The sequence below is a fragment of the Ascaphus truei genome, chromosome 10, assembly GCF_040206685.1.
Source record: "Ascaphus truei isolate aAscTru1 chromosome 10, aAscTru1.hap1, whole genome shotgun sequence".
Classification (NCBI taxonomy): domain Eukaryota; kingdom Metazoa; phylum Chordata; class Amphibia; order Anura; family Ascaphidae; genus Ascaphus; species Ascaphus truei.
This window is the reverse complement of record NC_134492.1, coordinates 714,258-740,794: the sequence shown is the minus strand read 5'-3', so window position 1 is coordinate 740,794 and position 26,537 is coordinate 714,258. Positions and strand designations below refer to the sequence as shown.

General features: G+C 43.7%; 1 protein-coding gene across 4 annotated transcripts in view; it reads left to right on the top strand.

Moving 5' to 3' along the window:
• C10H1orf146 (chromosome 10 C1orf146 homolog) overlaps window positions 1-26,232 on the top strand; it is a 38,845-nt gene extending 12,613 nt beyond the window's left edge. Inside the window, exons 3-5 of one of the 4 annotated variants that reach the window (XM_075615541.1) lie at window positions 21,126-21,294; window positions 23,195-23,273; window positions 25,830-26,232. In XM_075615541.1, coding sequence (XP_075471656.1) covers window positions 21,126-21,294; window positions 23,195-23,273; window positions 25,830-26,105 — 524 coding nt within the window. In that variant the 3' untranslated portion in view covers window positions 26,106-26,232. Of the gene's footprint in view, window positions 1-21,125; window positions 21,295-23,194; window positions 23,274-25,149; window positions 25,352-25,829 lie in introns of those variants that run through there. The other 3 variants (XM_075615543.1, XM_075615542.1, XM_075615544.1) reach the window with 3 other exon arrangements.
• The last annotated feature ends 305 nt before the right edge of the window (window positions 26,233-26,537 follow it).

Below are 26,537 nucleotides of genomic sequence, written 5' to 3'. Positions count from 1 at the left end.
GATTCTGTGCCATGGGCAGTTGGTAAGGTCATCCAGAAACTGTTGTGGGTTAAAGTTTTTAAATGTTCTAGTTAGGAGAACTTTGGGGCTTGAATGGGGCGGTTTAATTTTCCTTACACAGTACACTATTGCATGGTCACTGAAAATGTCAGGAAGGATGCCAGAGGATTGGATTCTGCTGGGGTTTGAGGAGAGAATCCAGTCTAGCAAGGAATGGTTATGCGACTTCAGGTTTATTCGTGTGGGTTGGGAAATGAGTTGCGATAGGTTAAGTGACTTGATTTGTATCTGGATTTTGTGGTTTTTAGGGTCAAGCCAATTGAAGTTGAAATCCCCAAGAACTAGCAGCTCACTCTTCTCATTCAGAGAGGAAATGGAGGCAAGAAATTGGGTGATATCAGTCAAGGATTGTGGAAGGGCTTTAGGTGGGCGGTAGATGCCAGCAAGCAAGATGGGCTTAGAAAAGGGGAGGCAGATTTTGCCAACTAGAGTTTCAAAAGAGGGTGGACTTGGTGGGCAATGTAGCAGTGTAAATTGTAAGGTGTCTGCAATATAAAATAACACCCCTCCTCCTCTCTTTGACCTATCTCTCCTAAAAATGGAGTATCCCTGAATGGCGATATTTGCATCAGGGGTTTTAGAGGATAGCCATGTTTCTGTAAGAACGATGGCTTTGGGTTTATGCATAAGGCACCATGCCCTTAGTTCGTCTAGTTTGGGCAGCAGGCTCCGGATGTTTATATGGGCGACAGATAGCCCTTTTTGGAATTTAAAGGTGGAATTCTCAGGGGCATGGGACAGAGCTGAAATGGGAGGACCTGGGTTAGTTTCAATATCACCTGCTAGAGAGAGTAATAGTATGAGAAGAAATTTGGGTAGTTGTTTACAAGTTGTAAATTTGTGGTGTTTTCCATTAGAGTGAGCAGTGGTTGGATTCCCCCAATATATCTCCATTTAATTTGTAAGTCGCCTTTTTATTCTTGCATCCCAAATGCATAACCTTACATTTATCTGTATTAAACTTCATTTGCCATTTACCTGCCCACGTTTCCAGTCTCTCCAAGTCCTTCTGAAGAGAAATTACATCCTGCTCTGATTCTATTACCTTACACAATTTAGTATCATCAGCAAAGATGGAGACTTTGCTCTCGATCCCAACCTCAAGGTCATTAATAAACAAGTTAAAAAGCAGGGGTCCCAGTACCGATCCTTGAGGTACTCCATTCACGACTTTAGCCCAACCTGAAAAAGTTCCATTTATGACAACCCTCTGTTGTCCTTTAACCAGTTTTCAATCCAGGTGCATATATTATTACTGAGTCCAATTTTCTTTATTTTGTACACCAACCTCTTGTGTGAAACCGTATCAAAAGCCTTTGCAAAATCTAAGTAGACCACATCAACTGCATTACCCTGGTCTAAATTCCTACTTAACTCCTCAAAGAAACAAATAAGGTTAGTTTGGCAAGATCTATCCTTCATAAATCCATGCTGACTATTACTAATAATTTTGTTTTCCATTAGGTATTCCTGAATATTATCCCGTATTAAACCTTCAAGTCGTTTCCCTACTATTGAAGTCAGGCTTACAGGTCTGTAATTCCCCGGGTGTGATCTAGCTCCCTTTTTAAATATAGGCACCACATCTGCTTTACGCCAATCTTGTGGTACTGAGCCTGTGGAAATGGAGTCCTTGAATATTAAATATAATGGTTTTGCTATTACTGAGCTTAACTCCTTGAGAACTCTTGGATGTATGCCATCGGGCCAGGTGCCTTATTTACTTTAATTTTTTCAAGTCGCTTATGAACTTCTTCCTCAGTTAACCAATTAGTCATTAATATGGAGGTTGTGGCTTCCTCCTGTGGCGCTACTATTGAACTTGATTCTTCCCTGGTAAACACAGAGGCAAAGAATTTGTTTAATACCTCTGCTTTTTCCTTATCTCCAACAATCTGCCTACCCATCTCACACTGAAAGGGTCCTATATTTTCTTTTCTAATTTTTTTGTTATTAAGGTACTTAAATAACTTTTTAGGGTTGACCTTACTTTCTATTGCAATCCTTTTTTCATTATCCATTTTTGCTAATTTAATTGCCCTTTTGCAATTTTTGTTACATTCCTTATAATTCTGATACGATGTCTCTGTCCCTTCTGACTTAAAGAATCTAAACGCCTTCCTCTTCTTGTCCATTTATTATTTATAAAATATTTTACCAGAAAGTAATACATTGAGAGTTACCTCTCGTTTTCAAGTATGTCCAGGGCACAGAGTAAAACAAATAATACATGGTTACAAGTACAGTTACATAAATGAACAAGGTATACATTATATACAAGACATTGCGTGCACAGTTAAAGAAAATATATATTATGAGCGTATGAAACAGTTACAGACCAGATTAAAGTGTTGGACAGCCTTAGATTTGAAAGAACTTAAGCTGGTGGTGGATATGAGAGTCTCTGGTAGGTTGTTCCAGTTTTGGGGTGCACGGAAGGAGAAGGAGGAACGTCCGGATACTTTGTTGAGCCTTGGGACCATGAATAGTCTTTTGGAGTCTGATCTCAGGTGATAGGTGCTGCATGTGGTAGGGGTGAGGAGCTTGTTCAGGTAGCTGGGTAGCTTGTCCAGAAAGTATTTGAGGGTGAGACAGGAAAGGTGAACTTTGCGCCTAGACTCTAGTGATGACCAATCTAGTTCTTTGAGCATTTCGCAGAGATGTGTGTTGTAATTGCATTGGAGAACAAAACGACAAATTGAATTGTAGAGGGTGTCAAGTTTGCTAAGGTGGGTTTGAGGAGCCGAGCCATATACTATGTCTCCATAGTCAATAATTGTCTGCTGTGCAATACGCTTTCTGACCAGGAGACTTAGGGAGGATTTGTTCCTGTAAAGTACCCCTAGTTTGGCATAGGTCTTGGTTGTCAGGGTATCAATGTGCATCCCGAATGTTAAGTGGGAGTCAAACCATAAGCCCAGGTATTTAAAACTAGTGACAGGTGTTAGGGTGGTGTTAGCGTTGGTTCTAATCAGGAGCTCAGTCACTGGAAGCTTTACAAATTTAGTCTTGGTCCCAAATACCATTGTTACAGTCTTGTCAGTGTTTAAAAACAGTTTGTTTTGGGAAATCCAGTTTTCGAGTCTCAAAAAGTCAGACTGAAGTATGTGTTGAAGGTCAGAGAGGCTATGGCTGTGTGCATATAGGATTGTGTCATCTGCATACATGTGTATTGAGGCTTCCTTACAAGCTGTGGGAAGATCATTAATGAACACTGAGAAGAGTAGGGGCCCCAGAACAGAGCCTTGCGGGACACCACAGGTGATATCCAGGGGGTTGGAGTTAGAGCCTGAGATGGACACATGTTGGGATCTTCCTGATAGGTAGGACTGAAACCAGTTTAAAGCATGTTTCCCTATTCCAGAGCTCTGGAGTTTGTTAAGCAGGATAACATGATCAACTGTGTCAAAAGCCTTTGCAAAATCTAGGAATACTGCACCAGTGAGTTGTCCCCGTTCCATTCCACACTGGATTTCATTGCAAACTTTTAGCAGGGTAGTTACGGTGGAGTGTTTGGGATGAAACCCAGACTGGAATTGGCTAGGGAAATTTGTCTTGGTGTAGAAATCGCTTAATTGGGAGTGGACACATTTTTCCGTGACCTTGGATAGAATTGGGAGAAGTGAGATTGGCCTGTAGTTTGAGACAGTGTTTTTGTCCCCACTTTTGAAGATTGGGACAACTCTGGCAGTTTTCCAGGTCTTAGGGATATGGCCTGCAGACAGGATAGAGTTGACTATGGAAGCAATTGGTTTGGCAATGGCTGGGGCACCAAGTCGTAGGAACCTAGATTGTAGTAAGTCGGGTCCACATTGGCTGCTTAGTTTTAGTTTGAGGAGCGCTTGTCTAATCTCCTCTTCAGATACTGGGCTAAATTGAAAATTGTGGGCAGTGTTGGGAGGAGGTGGGACTGTAGGGATACTCCCAGGATGAGATTCATGTTTGGGGTTTGTGCTGCGTTTCGCTAATAAGTTAGTGGCACACCCCACAAAGTAATCATTGAATGCATTTGCAATGTCAGTGGGGTTTGTCAGAGTAATATCCCCCTTAGTGATATTACTTGGTTGTTGATGGTTAGGGGGCTGGAATATATTGTTGATAACCTTCCAGAAGTTAGCTGGGTTTGATGTATTTTGGTGGAGATTGTCAGAGTAATATTGTGCTTTTGCATGCCTTGTTTGCCTTGTGCACATGTTCCGCATGCATCTGTAGTGATTGAGATCCTTGGATTTCCTCCCCTACCTGTTTATTTAGCCACATTGGTTTTGACTTATTTCTTTTATACTTATTACCCAAGGGTATACACTGATAAGTGTGCTTTTCTAACAATCTTTTAAAGACTGCCCGTTTATCTTCTACATTTTTCCCTGCAAAAACATCATCCCATTGTATTACTACTAGATTAGACCTCAGTTTATTAAAATCTGCTTTTCTAAAGTTTAAAGTCTTTGTTGACACCAAGTAATCTGTTTTTTGATAATTTATTTCAAATGAGACCATGTTATGATCACTGTTACCCAAATGTTCCAGGACTTGAATATTTGTTATTACTTCTACATTGTTTGATATGACCAAATCCAGAACTGCCCCTCTCCTGGTTGGTTCCTCAATAATTTGGGTCATATAATTATCTTTAAGCACCCCCAAAAACCTGTTTCCTTTTGTTGTAACGCTAATCTCATTGCCCCAGTCTATGTCTGGATAATTAAAATCACCCATTATGCAAACATGACCCAGTTTTGATACCGTCTCCATTTGCAAAAGTATTTTAGCTTCCTCAATCTCGCAGATATTTGGTGGTTTATAGCATATTCCCACAAACGTTTTCTAGTATTATCTGTATGTACTATGGGTGTCTCACTGCTTGTCAAACTCGCACTTGCCCCCATTCTACCTCCATACCACCTTGTATCCTCCTCTATTCCATTTAGTTCATTATCTGTTTCATTCCCCTCCCCCCTCCATCCTATTTTAAAATCTCCTCCACCCTTTTTAGCATTCTCCCCCCTAGCACAGAAGACCCCTCTGCATTGAGGTGCAATCCGTCCCTAGAATATAGATGGCACCTTTCGAGTTTTGATAGTTCTTTGGTTAGCTCGTCGGGATTTTTTTTTTTAGACGAATTTTTTTCTTGAACGAGGCTACCCTCATAAGAACGCCTCTTATGACGGCTTTATGGGCCTCCTATACTGTGGACACTGGGACCGCGGGGGAGTAGTTATTGGCAAAATAGAATTTGATATCTTCATTTAGAGGTATTACTACGTCCGAGACACATAAGTGAGATTCATTAAGTCACCATTGGCCCGCCATCTTATAGCATTTCAGTGTGGTATTGTGGTATCTATTAAAACGTGGTCTGACCATGTGATAGGATGTATATTAGCCTTTGGAATTCTCCCTATCAGTCGGGCATCCACCAGAATCATATAAATCCTAGAGAATGAACGATGAGAGGCAGAGTAGAATGTGTAGTCCCTTTCCATAGGGTGTAGAGATCTCCAAATGTTTACCGTTTGTGTTTCTTTTAATAGATTAATCAGCAGTCCAGGTTCTTGCAAGTCAGGATGATAAATCCCTGTCGCTGAAACACTAGACTGGTCTAGATTGGGGGACAGGACTAGGTTAAAATCTCCCGCTATAATCAAAAGGCCATTTCTGAATTTTTGGATTAGAACCTTTTCAAAATAGGGGACCCTTGCTGAGTTCGGGGCATAGATATTAACCAACGTGACCTCAGACCCACCGATCCGGCCTGTCGAGAATAAAACGCCCCTCGTTATCAGTTTTTTTTTAGGTCTAGTTGAAAGGGGGTATTGTTATTGAAAACTATGGCCACCCCTCTTTTTTTTACTATTGCAGATGAAAAGAACATCTGGGGAAATTGTCTGTGTAAAAAGGTTGCTTGGTGATGCTTCGAAAAATTAGTCTCCTGCAAAAAGATGACATCGGCTAGCTCCCTTTTATAGTTAGAAAATGCTGTCCGGCGTTTAGGCTGGCTGTTGAGCCCTTTAACATTATGGGATATGATCTTAAGGAAACACATCATGGAGGTGGTTGAGTACAACTCGATTATACCTTAATAATAACCAGTAAGATAATGAGTATGAACGTGGGCAGTATACATATCTGAGAATACAATATATGGACTTTGGGACCTTGCTGTTACCGAGGGTGGGGGGAGACATACACGAGGGAAAGGAACGACAATAAATTAATACAAATTTTAAAGGAAAAAAGATTGGGGCCACTAAGTGGCTCCAATGATTAGGACTCATGCCCGACCAAGTTAATGGCTTGAGTCAAACAATAACTCGGTTTAAACACCGCTACGTAACATCTGCGGCCGCCCGTCCGCAGCCCCAAGAACTCACAACTTAGACAATAGGCAACCTACCCTTATCTAAAAAAAAACATTTTCTCCCTCCTCTTTCACTGAGAGACCGGACCCAAATTGAACTAGTGGAGAGGTCGGGCCCCTCATTTTTCTTTTTAAACATTGTAATATATGCACGAAAACATTCAGAACTTTACAACGATGGCTCTGGCTTATGACATTGCAGTAGTATGATCGTGTTCTCGGCTCGTAGGAGCTCGAGATACCTAATGAGGAGTTGAATCATACAGAGGGATACATTTGGCCCACTGTCCATAACGCCAACAGTCCAGGTAAAGAACCACTTATCTCATGGGTTATCTTGTGAAGGATACCCCCTTACGGCCTCCCTATCCGCTGATATCTCATTTCGGCACCTCCGGAGGATATTGTGAACTGCTCTGAGCGCCCACTTTGACCCATTTCAGTTGGTCTCTTTTTGGGGTCGTTTCATCTCTCTGCGCTTCCGAAGGCCTTGTCCGCAGCCCTAATCTCGCCAGAAAGCTGGGGGCCTCACTTGGATCTTTATTTGAAACTTGGGTGCCATCTTTGAGCACTATGAGGCGGAAGGGGAAACCCCACCGATTTCGGATTCCAGCGTTGCGTAGGATTTCTGTGATCCTCTTTAGATTTCTGCGTTTTTGTAGTATGATTGCAGCCAAATCTGGGAATAGCTGTAATTTTATGGAGTCAAATTCAATAGACTCATGATTTTTGGCCGCCGTCATGATTGATTCTTTTGTTCTGTAATAATGAAGGCGCAGGATGACATCTCTCGGTTTGTCCTGATTAGGGGCCCTAGCTCTTAGGGCCCTATGCGCTCTATCCATTAGTATTTGAGATTCAGCCAGATCAGGGCATAACATGGTAAACAGCCTTGTTAGGAAATCATTTAGGTCATCTACCTCCTCAGGTATGCCCCGCACACGAATATTATTCCTCCGAGAACGATTGTCCTGGTCTTCCTGCATCTCTCAGATTTCTGCCATTTGGTCTTTCATAGTGGCCATGTCCTGCACCTCCCCAAACTCTGTGACCCTGGCCTTCAAATCAGAAGTTTGTTCCTCCATATGGGCCAGATCCCTGCGGAGGTCTTTTTGAATTTCTAGTTGGAACGCAAATTTTAGTGTCGTCTATATCCTGCTTGGTGGGATTCAGGGGACCGGAGCCCTCCTTCTGTTTCTGACTCCCCCTCACCTTGTGTGCCACCATTTTCTTGACTTGCCTGTACTTGCCCGTGCTGCCTTCAGAAGAAGCCTGATGCGCCGGCCGGGGGGGGTTTTCCTAACCTTGGGAGGCGTACTTTTGGGCGTAGTGCTGTGGAGCATATTTGGAGGGGAAATAGTAGGTTGGCTGTTGCTGGATTATCGCTGAATAGTGGTTAGATGCGGAGTCTTGGGGTGGAGCTACAGATTCAGGCGGCCATCTCGTTCTTTGACGCACATGCGCTTCGTGCGGTCACTTTGTAAATCGCGCGTATGCGCCCCATTTGTCATATGTTATTATAGGATCCTTGATACTAGTGGTCCAAGTACAGGTTGTGTTTAAGCATTACACTACCATTGTTGTTGGTGTCCGCAACCTCCTCAGAATTATATGTATTTTAATATGTTCTGTTGTGGCTGGACTAGAGATGCTGGCAGCATGGGGTTATTCTCCTTCAAGGTTGATGGGGCCTGGTGTCTGCTCCCCCCCTTTTCTGGGTCCTGACTGCAACCCTACTCCTACTGGGCTGTGCCTTTAAATGTCAGTCAGAGGAGGGAGTGGTGAACTTGTACAGTATCTCTCTTTCTTTGTGTTTATTTTATATCCCTCTAATGGGGTATTCTGGCGCAGGGTAGCCGTCTCCTCCGTCTCTCTCCTATCGTGGGCCGCTTGCGGCCATTTTGGGACAAGATCTGGCTGTCTCTCACCTCTGTCTCTCTGTGGGGCTTTACATTTATTTTGGTAGGTCACACTGCTCCCCTGCCTTGTAGCCTCCCTCTGTTTCTCCTCCGGGTTCACCTTATAGGACCACGGCAGTCAGTCCGCTGTCGCAGCAAAGCTCAGTGCCAGCCGTCCGTCCGGCCTCTGTCCTCCATCGGATCCGCTCCTTCACAGGGTAGCACCGCTGATCTTCCCCGTGCCTCCTGTGCTGCGATCGCCTCTGGGAACGCAGATCTCACCCCTGCGGCTATCCGGTTGGATGTCTGTCCGGTATGTATCTTTTTTTATTTTTTTTAAATATTTTTCCTTTATTGGTGTCTTTTAAAGCACTTACATGTAGATATTGATATAACATTCACAGCATAGCATGACAAATCGTTGTAAAATACAGGCACATGGCAGTGAGGTATTCTGAGACACACAATAAACCTTTTTTTCCATTTTCAGTGGTGAAAAGAGAGGGGATGACGAGGGACGGGTGGATAGTTGGGAGCGACACGGGGAAAAAGAGGGGGAGGGAGGGGTGGAGGGGATTGTGGCGGGAGGGGCGCATCGGCCCCGAGGGTATCAGAGTTGGGCCAGGGCTTGCATCAGTGTCGGGGCCCCCGAACCTGGCCAAGGCTCCCAGGTTCTATAGAATTGAGGCATTCTTTGCTTCAACATGGCTGTCAGTCTCTCCATATTCATGACCCCGTCTATTCTTTTGATAACTGTTCTCCTGGAAGGGGCCTTGACTTGTTTCCAGGCCGCCACGATGCAACATCTGGCGGCCGTAAGGATCGCCGAGGAAAGTCTGGCTATAGGGGCGGGAAGGTCTTCAATTGGTTTCCCCAGCACGTACGTCAGGGGGTCCAGGGGGACCTCCAAATCCAAAGTTTCAATCAGGAGACTCTGGATCCTGATCCAGAACCTCTGGATCTCCGGGCATGCCCACCAAATGTGGGGCATGTCCCCCCTTTGACCACATCCTCTCCAGCACACGTCCGAGGTGCCTGGGTAGATCTGGCTCAGTCTACTCGGGGTCAGGTACCATTGGAATAAAATTTTATAAATATTTTTCTTCGTGATTGAACAAATTGATGTTCTGGTAGCAGCTTCCCAGATATCCTCCCAGTCCTCTAGGTCGATTGGGGTATTTAGATCAGCGCTCCATTTTTGCATATAGGAGTGTGAGGGGGGGGGATTGAAATGCCTCTAATGTTCTATACACTTCGGAGATTAAGCCTCGCTGATATTCCCCTTTGAGACAGAGGGTCTCGAATCTAGTGCACGCTGGGAATTTTAAGCTAGGGGATTGGGCTCTCAGGAAGTGCCTAATCTGAAGGTATTTGAAGATGGGCAGGTCTGGGGAAGAGAACATATTTTTAAGTTCTTGTAAGGGCAGGACCTCATCACTTTCCAGCAGATCCGCAATCACTTTGATATTTAGGCCCTGGAATTGGCCAAATTGGGTACGGGAGCAGCCGGGTGGGAAGTCCGGGTTCCTGAAAATGGGGGCGAGTTGTGAGGGGGATGAAGCTAGGCCATGTTTCCCTTTAGCTTTAATCCATGTAGACCACATGCACCTCATTGTCCCGAGCTCAAATCTCAGGGGCCTTCTGCCTTTGTGGGCCTGAGACCATAATAGGGCCGAGAGGGGGGTGGGGGCCGCGTGGTGTGTTTCTATCTCTAACCAGCAATTGGAGGTCGGGGGGTTATTCCAAACCACTGCCTGCCTCAGCTGGGCCGCCTGATATCTAACTACATCCGGGGCCCCCAGGCCCCCTCTCGTCCTTGAAGCCAACAGCACCGATCTTGGCACCCTTGGTCTACGTTGCCGCCATATAAAGCGGAGAATATGGGCCTGCATGTTTCGCAGTTCTACTAGCGGGACAGGGACTGGGAGGGTTTGAAAGTAGTAAAGTAATCGGGGGAGGACATTCATTTTGGTGGACACAATTCTTCCAAACCAAGAGATCTGATGGGCATGCCAGGTCTCCAGGTCTCTCTTGATCTGGCGGAAAAGGGGGGGGGGGGGGGTAGTTGGCTTGATATAGCGAGCTGTATGAGCTTGTTTTTTTTATCCCTAGATATTTAATGTGGGAGTTATTCCACTTATATTTGAAATTAGTTTGTAGGAGTTTCCATGTAGGGTCTGGGAGGGAGATATTGAGCGCCTCGGACTTGTTCGTATTTATTTTGTAATCGGACACTCGGCTAAATTGGTCCAACAGTTTCTCGAGGTTGGGGAGGGAGGTGTGCGGTTCGGCCAAGGTCAGAATGACGTCATCCGCAAAGAGGGATATTTTGTATTCCCTGTCTGCGATTGGAATGCCCTTTATGCTGGGTTCAGCTCTGATTTTTGCAGCTAGTGGCTCTATTGATAGGGCCAATAGTAGGGGGGATAGGGGGCAACCTTGCCTGGTACCATTTTTAATCGTTATTGGGTTGGAGTGCCCTCCCGGGAGTTTTAAGAGAGCGGTAGGGTTGGTATAGAGGGCTCGTACCCCTTCGAGGAACGGACCCGAGAAGCCAAACCGGAGCATAGTTTGGTCGAGAAAGGACCATTTGATTTGGTCGAAAGCCTTTTCGGCATCAAGGCTGAGAATCATGGCCTGAGACTTATTGAGGTGAACGTGGTCTATAATATTAATAATTTTGCGGGTGTTGTCAGAGGCCTGTCTTCCTGACACAAAGCCCACCTGGTCTATATGAATCAATCTGGGGAGAATAGGGTTCAGTCTGTTTGCTAGGATCTTACTGAAAAGCTTGAGGTCAGTATTGAGTAGGGAGATCGGTCGATAACTACCGCATTGTAGCGGGTCTCTACCCTCCTTGTGAATGATGGCAAGGTTGGCTGCCGATATTGTACCTGGAATTGGTTCTCCTCGTAGGAAGGAATTGAACATCTCCAGTATGTAAGGGGAGAGGGATGCTGCGAATTTCTTATAGTAAGCGTTGGAGAATCCGTCTGGCCCGGGTGTCTTGGCTATTTTAAGCGAGGAGATGGCTTTGGATAGCTCCTCTTGAGTTAGATTCTGGTTAAGGAACTCAAGCTCTTCCGCTGAAACGGATGGGAGGTTACATTGGGTTAAATATTCTGCGGCCTTTTTGGCACTGTCACGTTCCTGGCTGGGGGGATGGAGATTGTATAGGTCTTTGTAGAACTCAGCGAATTCCTGCGCTATTTCTTTCTCATTGTACGTTATCTGTCCATTTCTGGTGTGGATTTTTGTGATCTGGGCTTTGGTCTTAACGCCCCTCAGTTTCGAGGCCAGGTGTTTATCTGCTTTATTGCCCCTATCATAGAACTTCTGGTTAGTCCATTTCAGCGCTCTCTCTACTTCGTCAAGCTGCAGTAGTTTTAGTTCCGTTCTTGCTTTATCTAGGGTTCTAAACACCTTTTTTGAGGAGGACTGCTTATGTTGGAGTTCTAGGGCCAAAGTCTTTTCAGTGAGTTCTTTTTGCGCTTTTTGTTTTATCTTTTTTTTTATAGGGGGCTAGAGAGATAAGGTCTCCTCTAATGGTAGCTTTGTGCGCTTCCCAGAGCGTTGCTGCTGCCGAGACCGAGCCGTTATTTATTTGAAAAAAAGTGTTTCGTTTTTGTTTGATTGTTTTGACCACCTGGGGGTCATTGAGGAGCGAATCGTTCAATTTCCATTTGTACGCAGAGGTTTTGAGGAACGGCAGAGAGAGGGTGAGTTCGATAGGGGCGTGGTCTGACCAAGTAATTGGGCCTATGTTAGAGTGGGAGGATGCCTGGAGAACATTATTGGTACCTAGAAAGTAGTCAATCCGCGAGTAAGACTGATGGGGGGCCGAGAAGAAGGTATAGTCCCTCTGGCCTACGTGCTGTGTCCTCCAAATATCTGACAGGGAGTAGTTTTTCAGGATTTCCCGAAACTTTTTGGCCTTTTTCTGTGTCTGAGCAGTGTGTGGAGTCACTGGCTGAGTGGATTTGTCTTGGTCTGGGCAAAGGACCATGTTTGCGTCTCCAACTAGCAGTAGCGAGGAGAGCACCGATTGATCTAATGATCCAAGTAGATTCTGGAGGAATTGAGTTTGGTTGTTATTAGGGGCGTACATATTCAGAATGGATATGGGGGTTCCGGATAGTGTCCCTTGGAGTAGTAAGTATCTACCTTCTGGGTCTTTGGTTACCTTTGTTGGGGCAAAAGGGATGCTGTTCTTGATCAGTATGGCTACACCCCGTTTCTTGTTGGGGGATGATGCGTAAAACGCTTGGGGGAACCTGTGCTTGAATGTGTTAGGCGGGTCTGGGGTATTGAAGTGTGTTTCCTGGATACAGATTATATCGCCTTTAGATTTTTTTTAGTTCTTGTAGGGCTAGCTTGCGTTTTCTAACAGAATTGAGGCCCTTAACATTTAGGGAGATGATTTTAATTGACGCCATTAGGGGGGGCGATGAGTCCTGGGGGTAAACCCCGGGCCCCGAGTAGTTCCCATGTCGGGGGTGAGTAGGACCTTAGAGCACGGGGGCGGGGGGGTCTCCAGACTGTCCCTGGGGGGGCCTTTTTCAGTAGACGGGGGGGGAAGAGGGAGGGGAGGGAGGGGGGGTGGACACCTAGGGGCGAGAAAGAAAGTGGGCTGTCCGGGAGCCCAAGAGAGTTTCCGCTTGACACCATGGTGGCAAGGGAAGGGGGCAAAACCGCCTGGATAACTTTCCGGGGCGTCAAACACAGGGCGAGACCAGCGAGCGAGGTCCAACACCCTCGCCGTTTGAGAGAGGGGGTGGGGGGGGGGGGACTAACTTGGATAGGCAGCTATGCCTAAAACGTAGATAGGGGTATACAACATTGCTAGTTAGTTAGCCAACCAGTTTTGTAAGGTTAAGGGTTCTGGGAATTTGTGGGCCAGGTTACATAGACAGTACCTGTCCTGGTGTGCACCAGGTGCGCCTTTTCGATCCTTAGGCTCAAGTGAGGGGGGGGGGGAGGGGAAACCGTGACAGGAGATAGGGACATAGGCCTACTCTGCCGCCAATATTACCAGATATCAACTGGGCAGTATTACTGCGGATACAAGATTCACGTAGACCCTTTGTCCGGTATGCATCTTAAAGCCGTTGCGCGGGTCCAACAGCCATCTTAGATGGGTTGGCGCTTTCTTGGCTGCGGGCCCGGATTGGAGGCCGGTCCTCCTGTCATTATTTGGTGTCCGCTTCACCTTCTTTGGCTGCTAGGACTTGTGTTGTTAAATTGTTTTTTGTGTGTTTTTTGATTTGTTTTTGGGGTGTTTATACCCCATTTATAGCCGGAACTGAGGTGATATGCGGCTGCTCTGGTTCTACTGTACTTATTTTTGGCATCCTTGGTCAAGGGGTTGAGCTCTTCAGGCCTTACACCAATAAGCAGCTGAGTGATTAATTAATACTTTAAAAAATTAAATATTGATGTAAACACAGTGTTTATTGTAAATTCAGACAGAGGTAATTCCTATAATTCTGCTTTTCCTTTAAAGGGACAGTGGCACCTTTAAAACAAAACCGCACCTTTAAATAAAAATAAATATATATACACACACACACACACACACACACGTTTTAAGTTATGGTGGGTGAAAAAGGCATCAAGAAACCTCCACCGTATTGCATATAGCAAATAAAAAGATCACTTGTGAGCACATTCACATGTCTTAGGCCGCGTCCATGTTTAGTGCTTGCGGGCGGAGGCGCGCTTCCGCTCGGCACTGAGCCCCTACAGCCGCAATGAGAGCGGCTTTAGTAGGGGCTCACCTACGCTTCCGCAAGCGCGCTGAAGCGTAGGTCTTAGGAAAATTTAAAATCTTTGCGCTTGCTGGAGCACAGGGCCGGTCACGTGAGCGGTTCGCCCATTGAGGGCGAACCAGCTCCGTGACGTCACTGGCCCGCCCGCCGACACGCCCCCGGACGGCGCGCTGTCTAAGGCCAGGGAAAGCACCCACTTTCCCTCAGCATCAGCGCGCCTCCGCCCGCAAGCACTATCCATGGACGCAGCCTTGGGCAGGTCTGCAACCCTGCCTTTCACCATTATCCCCAGCATACAGTGCTTCTACTGCAGCAAGGGATTCTAGGAAATTACATGCAAATGAGCACACAATGTGTCACTTTTGTCAAACCTGCCTAAGACATGTGAGATATATATATATATCTCACACTCTCACTCCTCTGGACAAACTCCCCCTTTGTCTTGTCTACTTGAACCCACTAATCTTGGTGTTTTTGAAATAAAGCTCTGCGGAAATTGATTTCTCCAAAGTTATATGAGACAAAATATAATCTAAAACTATGAACCAGACTAAGGATAACATCCATATTGCTGAATGTAGCATAGAGGGTTTCTTTAATGTCCGGATAAAATACACAATGTCCGGATACTATATACACAAATGAAAATAAACACAAATGTTTGTTTAAAGCCACAAGGGATGACATCAGTGCTTCCTTTTGGCCCGCGTGACGCAGAGCATTTAAGGTGCTATTTCGTTAGGCACACAAGCTCCCTGGCTGCTGAGATACTTACCTCCATTAGGGGTGCTGGTGTCTCGGGAAGCAGGCGGTCCCCAGAGCTGAAATTAACGCAGTTCAGATCCAGAGACCCCCTGCTTCAAACCTGTAATAAAAAAAATTACAAATAAACATTCAAGGGCAATATGTTCTGCTGCTTTAAACAAATACACCAGGTATCCAATTATATGTTTAATATTGAGCACTTTAAAGTAAAACAACGGACACTACTTTTGAGAAGGAAAAAAAAATGAATTTTCTGTCACATTTAACTTGGCTACGTGCGTGACCTCTGTCATACAAGGTCATGTTTCATTATTAGTGCTCACGTTATCCATTGTTTATGTAAATGAATGCTCAAGACTAACATTTACATTGGATTTCTCAATTTAATGAAAAGGGGGAAGATAAGCAAATTTGCCTGCAAGAATTGTTGCACAAGGGAAATATTTGATTCTGAAAGGAAGATATTTATGACGGGAATGGTGAAAATATAGAGACCTTGTGGCTTGAAATTAGCAGTGGAGGTAAAAGTATAAAGAAAATGTTTGTAGGGATATGCTATAAACCAGGGGTGTGCAAACTTTTCTGGTTGCTCCCCCCTTCTTACCGGCTCTGTGGCATGCGACGTCATGTGATGTCGCGTTGCTATGGCAACTCGCTGCCATTTGCCTTCCACTCTCCTCCCTCTTTTCCCCCTTCTCTCTTCTCTTTGTAATCTCTCTTCCCTCTACCCTTTCATTTGTCTCTATAAAGATAGGCAAGGAAATTCTGCCTTGCAAAGAAAAATTGAAAAAGGGTCCATGGGTTTAGGAGTTCCTGGAATTAGTATAAATACAGCTGGCTCTATTTAAGTGCAAACTCCTGGCTCTTTGTATATAAAAAAAAATGTTGGAAAGAAACCCCTTTGAAACGCTGTGATATTACTAATTTGTTTATCCCTGAGAAAACCAATAAAAAAGTTCGGGGGGAAAAAAGAAGAAAAAAAAAAAAGAGTAGTTAAGTTCAAATAAGGCATCTAGCCCTGAAGCATACATCCACGAGTTCTCAAGGAGTTAAGCTCAGTAATAGCCAAACCATTACATTTAATATTCAAGGACTCCATTTCCACAGGCTCCGTACCCCAAGATTGGCGTAAAGCAGATGTGGTGTTTATATTTAAAAAGGGAGCTAGATCACAACCGGGTAATTACAGACCTGTAAGCCTGACATCAATAGTGGGGAAGCTCCTTGAAGGTTTAATACAGGATAATATTCAGGAATACCTAATGGAAAACAAAATTATTTGTAATAGCATGGATTTATGAAGAATAGGTCATGACAAACTAACCTTACAGTATTTGTTTCCTTGCAGAGGTAAGTAGGAATTTAGACCTAGGTAATGCAGTTGATGTGGTCTATTTAGATTTTGCAAAGGTTTTTGATACAATTCCACACTAGAGGTTAGTGTACAAAATAAAGCAAATTGGACTCAATAAAAAATAATTGCACCTGCTGCATTGAAAACTGGTTGATCGATAGACAACAGAGTTGTTATAAATGGAACATTTTCAGGTTGGTCGAAAGTTATGAGTTGAGTACCTCGCATCGGTACTGGACCCCCTGTTTTTTAACTTGTTTATTAATGACCTTGAGGTTGGCATAGAGAGCAAAGTCTCCATCTTGGTTGATGACTGTCAGGATCTGCATTGGGTCCCGCTCCCGTACCGACACGCGTGACGCGCGGTAGACCTGGCACCCTGCCATCAGTTGCAGGGAGGTCTCCGGACTCGGGCTTAGGCTCCACCCCCGTATTCCATCCCGCGGGGACTCGGGCGACGCATCACGCCGCAGCGCAAGCAGCAGGCGAGGTTCAGTTTAACACCACTGAATCCTCACCATCCGCACCTGCGGTCTACTCCGCCTCCGTCTGCCATTGGGCGACGTCTACCTAGTTGGCAGGACTACCTAACCCTGCACACAGCCCATTGGCTCCTGGCCTCTTATATGCTCAGCCAGCCCTCTGGCAAACTGTCAGAGCATAAGACTTCATTGCGTACGAAGTGCTTACTGCAATCCTTGCCTTGTACCTTGCATCCGCTGTTCTTGTATTGCTCCTTGTCAGACCTTAGCTAGTACCTGGACCCCGACCATCTCCGCTCCTGGCCACGTCAAGTACTTACGACGATCCACACCTCTCCAACCCCTGACCACAGCAAGTACCTACGACGATCCGCACCTCTCCAACCCGGCTAACTACAACCAATCTGCACTTCGGACGCGCTCACGCAGCAGGAGGTCGGTTTATTCTGAATCCCCACCTCGGCCTCGCAGTCCCGTTCTGTTTGTGGTGAGCACCCGTTACAGTGACACTAAATTGTGTAAGGTATTAAAATCAGAGTAGGATGTAATTTCTCTCCAGAAGGATTTGGAGAGACTGGAAGCTTGGGCAGGTAAATGGCAGATGAGGTTTAATACAGATAAATGAAAGGTTCTGCATTTGGGAAACAAGAATAAACGGGCGACTTACAAATTAAATGGGGATAAATTAGGGGAATCCTTGATGGAGAAGGATTTAGGAGTGCTTGTAGACAGCAGGCTTAGCAATAGTGCCCAAAGTCATGCAGTAGCTGCAAAGGCAAACAAGATCTTATCTTGCATTAAATGGGCAATGGATGGAAGGGATGTAAACATAATTATGCCCCTTTACAAAGCATTAGTAAGACCACACCTTGAATATGGAGAACAGTTTTGGGCACCACTCCTTAGAAAAGACATTATGGAACTAGAGAGAGAGTGCAGAGAAGAGCCACCAAATTAATAAAGGGGATGGACAATCTAACTTATGAGGAGAGGCTAGCTAAATTAGATTTGTTTACATTAGAAAAGCGGCGTCTAAGGGGATATGATAACTATATACAAATATATTCAGGGACAATACTATCATCCCTTAAGGTTGGATGAAAGGAGATTTCACCAAGCAGAGGGCCCACGCTCTTCACCAAGGCATTTAAAATAAATGCCAGGGGACCACGCAAGGCCTCTACAACTCAACCATGGCGCCGTGGGGTTATTTGACGCCGGCAAAAAAGGTAAGGGGGCACGAGCACTGGGGGGAGTAGGCAGGGGGGTGTAGCTCTAAAAGTTTGAGCACCCCTGCTTAGAGTAAGGGCAGTTAAAATGTGGAATTCATTACCCATGGAGACTGATGGCAGATACAATAGATTAGTTCAAAAAAAGGTTAGACATCTTTTCAGAAAGGAAAGGTATACAGGGATATACCAAATAAGTATACATGGGAAGAATGTTGACCCAGAGAGTAATCTGTTTGCAAAATAGAAAGGATTGTAACTGGGCGCATGTGCGGGATTGGAGTTTATAAATAACAAAGTGCTTATTAAGTGATAGTGATAGTTGTATAATTCACTATTTACACACAGTGATAAAATATAATTGTGCAAAAATCAATAGCACAGTATATATCACCAAATATATGAACAAAGTGTGAAATAATGTAAAACAGCTCATTAACCCTTTAAAAAACGTTCCTTAGTCCAAACTGGTGCAATTTCTCCCAAATAAGGGTAGTGCGGATGTTCACGTGAATAATATTCTTCTGGAATCAGCAGTAGCGAAACATCTAGAATAGTTTGCGCCGTGAGATTTGGAGACCTGGAGTACTGGTAACCGGAGATGCCCTTTCCAGCTTCTTCCGCCCACACAGCTGACGTCACCGGAAGTGACGCGGGAACCAGAAAGCACAGATTGGACTGGGAGCGGCTGTGAGACCAGGGAATCTTCATACATTGATATGCACATTTCCTTTGTGCATAATGTGAGTGCACACTTGTTACCTGTTATGTGATTCCACATTATAAGTATAGACATACTATACTATTGTGAGTCTCCCATTTTTTTGAGGAACACATGAGAAATTAGCTTCATTTCTGGCTACCCACGAAGTTGCATTACACCTTGCTCCACTCAGAGAGAGATTGGATCTCTGACATGCCATCTATACAGAGGGAATTTGTGAGTGTAACACTTACCCTATATTTATTTGTATTTTTCCCCTTATGAGGTATCATTGGATGATATGTCACTGGGGTTTTTTTGTTTGCCTTTCTCTGGATCAATATACGGTTAGTATACAGCCCCAGCGATCTGTGAACTTGGCTGCAGGAGATTGGGGAGGCGATCTGGGGGCGTGGCGAACTTGTCACGAAGCTGGTTCGCCCTCATTGGCTGAACCAGCTCACGTGACGCTGACGTCACGCGGCAACTTGTGAAAAGTCCATTTTTTTGTCTCTTCAAATCTCGGTTGTGCGCACACACGGAGCGGCCTCATAGGCATTAGCCAATTTGAGGATGGCGCACGAACATGCACGCGAGAGCGCAATCGCAGGCTGTATAATCTCAGCCTAAGAGGCTCCAGCTGTGTGAACATAGGATTGTATCATTAGTGTACATGTGTGGCTGAGCCACTCACTGCATAAAGGCAGTCTTAGGGCGTGTCCATAGTGCGAGAGCGCGATCTGTGACCTGGGTAGACGCGATGGGGGGAAAGGGGGGTGTCGGCAGGCATGGCCGTGACGTCACGGCCTCATTGGGCGAACCGCTCACGTGACCCAGCCGTCACGGCAGAAATCCTTGCCTCATATTTCGCGCACTTTTGAGCTCCGCTGGGCGCGTGGTAGCGCACTCTGAAAACAGCCTCATAAAGGCACATATAATTGATCGCGCACCGTCGCGCAGTCTCACCGACCATGGACTCGGCCTTAGGCTAAGCTTATAGTACCTGCGCGACCGAGCGCATAGCCTTGCGCACTCTTACAGCCCCTGTGATCTGTGAATTTGGCTGCAGGAGATTGGGGAGGCGTGGCAGATGCGTCACGAAGCTGGTTCGCTATCATTGGCTGAACCGCTCACGTGACGCGGACGTTGCACTTGAAAAGACAAAAAATGTATCTTCAAATCGCGGTCGCACTCTGTCTTGTGCGCATACGGAGCGGCCCTATAGGCATTAGGCAATTTGAGGTTGTCGTGTGAATGCCATTGCACGCTGTATGATCTCAGCCTAACAAAGTGTGAGAAAGTAATTTATAATGACAGGAAGGAGTAAGAGACTCCAGAGGTAACATCTAGGAAGTTAGTCAGAGAAGGACACGTTGTGATCTTTCTGATAGGAGTGAAACCAGATTAGAGCATGTGGTTCAATTCCAGAGCACTGAAGCTTGATTGCACAATGGATCTCATTGCATATTTTTTGTCGAAATCCAGATTACAATTGACTTAAGAAAATTCTACTTATAAGTAGCTTAGTTGGGAATTAATAAACTTTCCTCTTACTTTAGATAGTAGAGAGATTGGTCTAGAATTTGAAACCATGTATATTTCACCATATTTGAAAATTGGGATGTCTCTAGTAGTTTTCCAGGCCTTAGGATGGCCAGAAGATAAGTTCAGTAAGGAAGCATTTGGTTTAACAATGATAGGAGCCCTGGGATGTAGGACCTTTGATTGTAATTGATCTGAGCCAGATTGGTTATATAGCTTTAGTGTTAGGTGATCCTATACAATCTCATCATCAGCCACTGGGGGTGGGGGGGGGGGGGTGTGTGTGTGTGTGTGTGTGTGCGCGCGCGCACACACAGTCGGGAGTGGGTACAAATATAGGCGTGCACTCAGTCTTCAATATTATAGTCACGATTGTATCTTGATATGGAAGTAGCACATCACACAAAGTATTCATTAAATGTGTTGGTAATGACAGTGTGATTGGATAAAATAGCATAATTCTATTTGATATTAAAAGGTTCTTGATAGCTAGAGGGCTCAAATATATTTGAGAATCCAGAATTTTGCAGGATTTTATACAATTTTCCAGTAATATTGTGCTTTTGCTAGTCTTGTTCATGTATTCTGTATATATTTTTTTAGGTTATTAGTATTGCCTGTTCGTTTAAATCTATTCCACAAGGCAGCCATAACGCTGTAAAGCTCAATCACATCAGATATAAATCTGGGAAGGTGTATGCCCCACTGACTGATTCTGTGTAATGGAGGAGGGATAGCACGGAATTTTAGGAACTCAGACTGGAAAAACTCAAGTGCGATATGTAGGTCAGGTATCAAAATTGATTCTATACCCAAGGCTGTTGGCAACGACATCTTGAAATTGCTGGAGACAAACATTACTAAATGTTCGAGTAGTGGGACTGAAGCTATAGTAAAATTTAGATCATATTTTACAAAAGCTGTGTTCTTATGTTTTCTGTTTTTCCCTCCCGCTGTACCAAGGTGTTGCTTTCTTATTGGCAAATGCCCAGGATCTCTTTGTAACGTCCAGAGAAGCTCTTTTTGATAGAGTAGAGAAATTTATATCTGTTCATCGAAATTGCTTCTTAGTTATAGCAGCTGCTCTTCATGGACCAAACGAATGGAATTTAATGTTCAATATTCAACAGAGGTAAGAATTTAAATGTACTATGAGTGCCACAGCCCCTCCAGCACTTTACCATCATATGATCGCGGCATCACCGATGATTGAAGAGGAGACCTCTTCCTGTCAAAACGCAATCTCCCCCTAGAAAAACGAGCAAATAGAATGTAGTAGATTCTACGATCGTGGTGCCCTGGAATGCCAGACCCCATGATGTAGTAGCTATGTCAAAGAGAACCCAAAAGGTTAAATGTACAATTACATGTACTGTAAAGAGCCAGTTATCTGCTTAATGTGTTGCTTGTATCAAAAATATATTTCCCCATATACTGAAAAAAATATGGCCAATGAAATAACAGTAGATGATATAAAAAGTATGTGAGTTTAAGTAGCACTCCACTAGAGATAAAGTATCTCAGTAGATAAATAGATGATCAGGTGCACAGAAACAGAGAGGGACCCCTGGCCCCCTCAGAATAATAACTAGATAGATATGATGATTCCCAGCACTCAAAAGGAAAAAATAAGTCAAAGACATCAATAGAAAACTAACAGTAATGTATTGAAACAATATATGTATAACATAAGCCAACCCTATTGTAGGCTAGGAGGGAGCCTAACATGGAAAAAAGAGGGCTAAACAAAAAATCACAAGTCTGGAGAGGGAGGGAGGTGGGGAATAACAGCCATAGGGGAAAAAGAAAAAACAGTGGACAAAAAGAGAAAAACACGGGTGACATATAACATACGGTAAGGTAAAGGTGATATAATATAGGGGGGCAACGACCGTTTCAGGGACAAAAATTCCCCTTCCTCAGGCCCGTTCCCACAAACAAAGTCTGTGGTACTTCCCTTTATAATATCCCTCCACCTAAACATCCCTCAAAAGATCAGCAAGAAGTAATAATACATGCTGTATACTAAAGTCAACTAACCCTGGTGTACTGTCAACTACCAGGATTAATATCTCTCAGTAAAGCACACATGTAAACCTTACAAAAGGAGATCCCCTAAAGCAAGCATAAATGCATTTAAATCCTCAATCTCCGGAAAATGCAAATCTCCACAGTACAAGCTACAAATGAGCAGACAGTGTCCTCATGTCTGACAGGATAATGTCCCCAATGTTAGCACAATTAAGAATAAATACTCTAAAGCCAAGCTTGAACAAAATAGAGTATGGGAGGAAGGGGTAAATGATACAAATCCTCCAAGTTATCCTGTCAGACACGAGGACACTAATGTCTGCTGATTTGTAGCTTGTACTGGAGGATTTAAATGCATTTATGCCTGCTTAGGGGACCTCTTTTGTAAGGTTTACATGTGTGCTTTACTCAGAGATTTTAATCCTGGTAGTTCACAGTACACCAGGGTTAGTTGACTTTAGTACACAGCATGTATTATTTGACTTCTGTCTTCTTGCTGATCTTTTGAAGGATGTTTAGGTGGAGGGATATTATAAAGGGAAGTACCACCGACTATTTTAGTTTGTTGGAACGGGCCTGAGGAAGGGGAATTTTTGTCCCCGAAACGGTCGTTGCCCCCCTATATTATATCACCTTTACCTTACCGTATGTTATATGTCACCCGTGTTTTTCTCTTTTTTTGTCCACTGTTTTTTCTTTTTCCCCTATGGCTGTTATTCCCCACCTCCCTCCCTCTCCAGACTTGTGATTTTTTGTTTAGCCCTCTTTTTTTCATGTTAGGCTCCCTCCTAGCCTACATTAGGGTTGGCTTATGTTATACATATATTGTTTCAATACATTACTGTTAGTTTTCTATTGATGTCTGACTTATTTTTTCCTTTTGAGCGCTGGGAACCATCATATCTATTTAACAGTAGATGATATGTTGCGAGTATACTTGTTTAATGGTAGTAATATTCTAATCAACTTCTACTTTCAAATTTGCTCATTCTTACACACAGGTTCCTTGGAAGTAATTTACGAATAATTCCTGTTCATAATAGTGCCGATACTGTTAAAATGATTTTAACTATAGCCAAGGTAAGTTGGACAAAGAATGCACAGATTATCTATTGATCATAACCTGATGGGAACCAACATGGGAAGGATGTTGATCCAGGGATTAATCCAATTGCCAATTCTTGGAGTCAGGAAGGAATTTATTTTTCCCCTTATGAGATATCATTGGATGACATGACACTGGGGTTTTTTGTTTGCCTTCCTCTGGATCAATAAGTAAGTATAGATATAGGATAATGTATCTGTTGTCTAAATTTAGCATAGGTTGAACTTGGACGTACGTCTTTTTTCAACCTCATCTACTATGTAACTATGTAACCCATTATTCTTCTACATTAACTTTTGTGCTGAAACTGCAAATATCTGCATTTGTTCATCAATATAGAAACAAGTTAAAGGGTTAAATCCTGTTACACAAAAATAAAATCTCCACTTTCCTGCAGGCCAGAATAGAATCTGATGAGGTGAAAATTCAGGCATATTGAAGGAGGCTTGTCAGCCACTTTATTCAAATTTTTGTCCCGGTATTTAAAAAATAAATAAAAATCTCAGGAAACAGGGGATGCCCAGAACTCAAAAAACAAAAAACTGAACTGTGCGATTTTAACACCATTGTTTTGGGCTTGCAACTTAAACGAAATGTTTTTGCTGAATGTTTTTTTTGTTTGGCAGTATCTCCTTCATATGGTATGTTTAGCAGAGGGACAGATTCAGGGTGGGATTGCATACCTTTGATGATGCCACTCATAACAGTTAGTAAGACGGATTGCAGACAATTTTCAGAGAAGTAAAGGTCAGAAGAGAAAGGAATAGGAGCAATATGGGGCTTATTACTTCTAACATACCAATAGTGTAAGTCATAACTTTAATACAATCATTGCTTAATATGAACTTGCACAGATTTCAAGCTTGTGCACATGTTCCCAAATGTGTGAAATAAAAATGACGTTTGTTATAGTGAACTAAAACACATTTGTACTAGCAACATTTCGCTAGAGATGAAAATAAGAACTACAGGCGAAAAGCCACTTCACACGAGTTACGCAGTTTGTGACATGTCTGGGCTCTTCAACCAGTTTGCAAAAAAAGGGCAGATCAGAAAAAATAAAGAAGAGCAGTGCCTGAAGAGTATTGTAAAGCAATGTTGGATACGTTGAACAGTTGTACCATATATATATTAGCTTACAAGGGAGATGCAGTGTGAAGAAACTGTACTGGCCGTGTAGACAACTGCAATAACATTAATACGAGCAGACAGTCCGGGGTCACTCAGGCTCTCCACAAGCAGCCTGTTGAAAGGGTCAATCCCTTCTAGGACCAGTGAACCAATTACAGTGACATGTTAAAAGGTGTCTAGTCTGGGAAATTGATACTTTTATTTTTTCCCCTCACCCAAATCTGACACCTAAAATCACTTATCTATTAAGTTAGACTTGGGAGGGGTTTGATTTCCTCTGTCTGCTCACTTGTGTGATCAGCGAGTGCTTGTACAGGCAGAGTCCCATTCCTATATCTTTATTGGTTCTCCGATTAAGACCAGGGTGGGGATAAGGGGAAATAAATACTTGACAAACCTTTTCCAATTCAGAGGCCCCCCCAAGAAATTCAACTCGCCAATTATATGGGATTGCACCATTGAAGTATGCCATCAGTACTACAAATGGGTATACATCTATATGTGCATCTCACTATATATCTCACTGTATGTTTGGATCAACTACAACTTTACAAGAAAAATGTTAAGACATTTAAGAACTGAGGGCCGTTAGATTGTCAAGAAAGCAGATTACATTCCAATTGCACATCCCGGTTAAAATGGTCTGTCTTATTCCCATTTATTTTTTATTATAAAGATTCATAAAACCTAATCAAGTGCAATGTTTTCAAATCTTTTCAGGTAACCAGCAAACCACATCTTGCCAACATACAAGGCAGACTTTTAAAGGCAAAAACTCATATTGTCGAAATTAGTAATGTTTGGAAAGTGCTTGATCGGATTTGATATATTGTTTTATTTTCCACGTTTAAATGTTTAGTTAATTCATTTAACTTAGTATTTTACAAAATTGCATTTAATAAAGTAATTTTAAATGCAGTCACTTAACATGTTTGCAATGTTTACTTACATGTACATTTTAATTGCTTCAAAATATATTAAAACATTAGGATAGCGAGATTACAGTGAAACCCTGAACGATTCAGTCATTTGATAGATTGTGAAATTGGAAGGGTGGAAAGCTAGTACTGATTAACATAACCATGCCATTAAGATGCAAATAAGCAAATTGAAAGCGACACAAAAAAGCACATTTTACTAGGTTATATTGAAAATGTAGTTATTTTTCATCTGTGCCGTTTTAGTTTTACCAGTTCCCGTTTCATTATAAAAGCGTATCATGTAAATATTGTGCTACACTTTAGTGAGCCTGTGAATACAAATAGTCCTAATTAGTAATGTCCTGGGTACCTAGAAATTACCGGGTCATATTTAAAAGTAGCCGGAACTGGCCCAAGGCGTTGGTTCCCGGTGCCGGGTAATTTCCATTCTGCTCCCTCGGTCCTCCTCTTGGAGAACAGCAGGAGCAGAGCAAGAGAAGACTTACCTGCAGTCGGAGGGTGAGGAGGACCACAGCGACATCCTGGTGGTGGTGGGAGCAGAGCAGGAGAAGACTTGCCAGCAGTCGGAGGGTGAGGAGGACCACAGCGACATCCTGGTGGTGGTGGGAGCAGCGGAAGACATTCTTCACAGCCGGTGGGAGCAGAGGAACATGTGATCAGAGGAGGAAGGAGCTGCACCAGAAGTCGGAAGACTACTGGACCCGGTACATCACTAGTCCTAATGTAAGAGACTAGGTAAACACCACCCAAAGTATGTGGTTACTATGGATTTTTAAATTTATAGTTTGGTGACTTTATTACCCAATGGTGCCAATGTCCTATATTTAACCTATTAAACACTTCACTGACCGTAGTTCACTTGTGTTCCTTTAAATACCTATTAAAGCCAAAATACAGATTTTCATTTTATTACAGGATTGAAGCAGGGGATCTCCAGAGCTGAACGGTGTCCTTTAAGCTCCAGGGACCCCTTGCTTCCAGAGATTTTTGCCTCCGTAGCATTGCTGGTATCTATGCAGGCAAGAAAATGGTGTGCCCAACATACGGTAGTGGTGTTTAAATGTCCCGCGGGCCAATAGAAAGCAGTGATGTCTTCCATTGCGGCTTCCTATTGGCCTGCGTGACCAGGGGCTTTAAATTACTGAGCTACTGGCATGGCAACGGAGT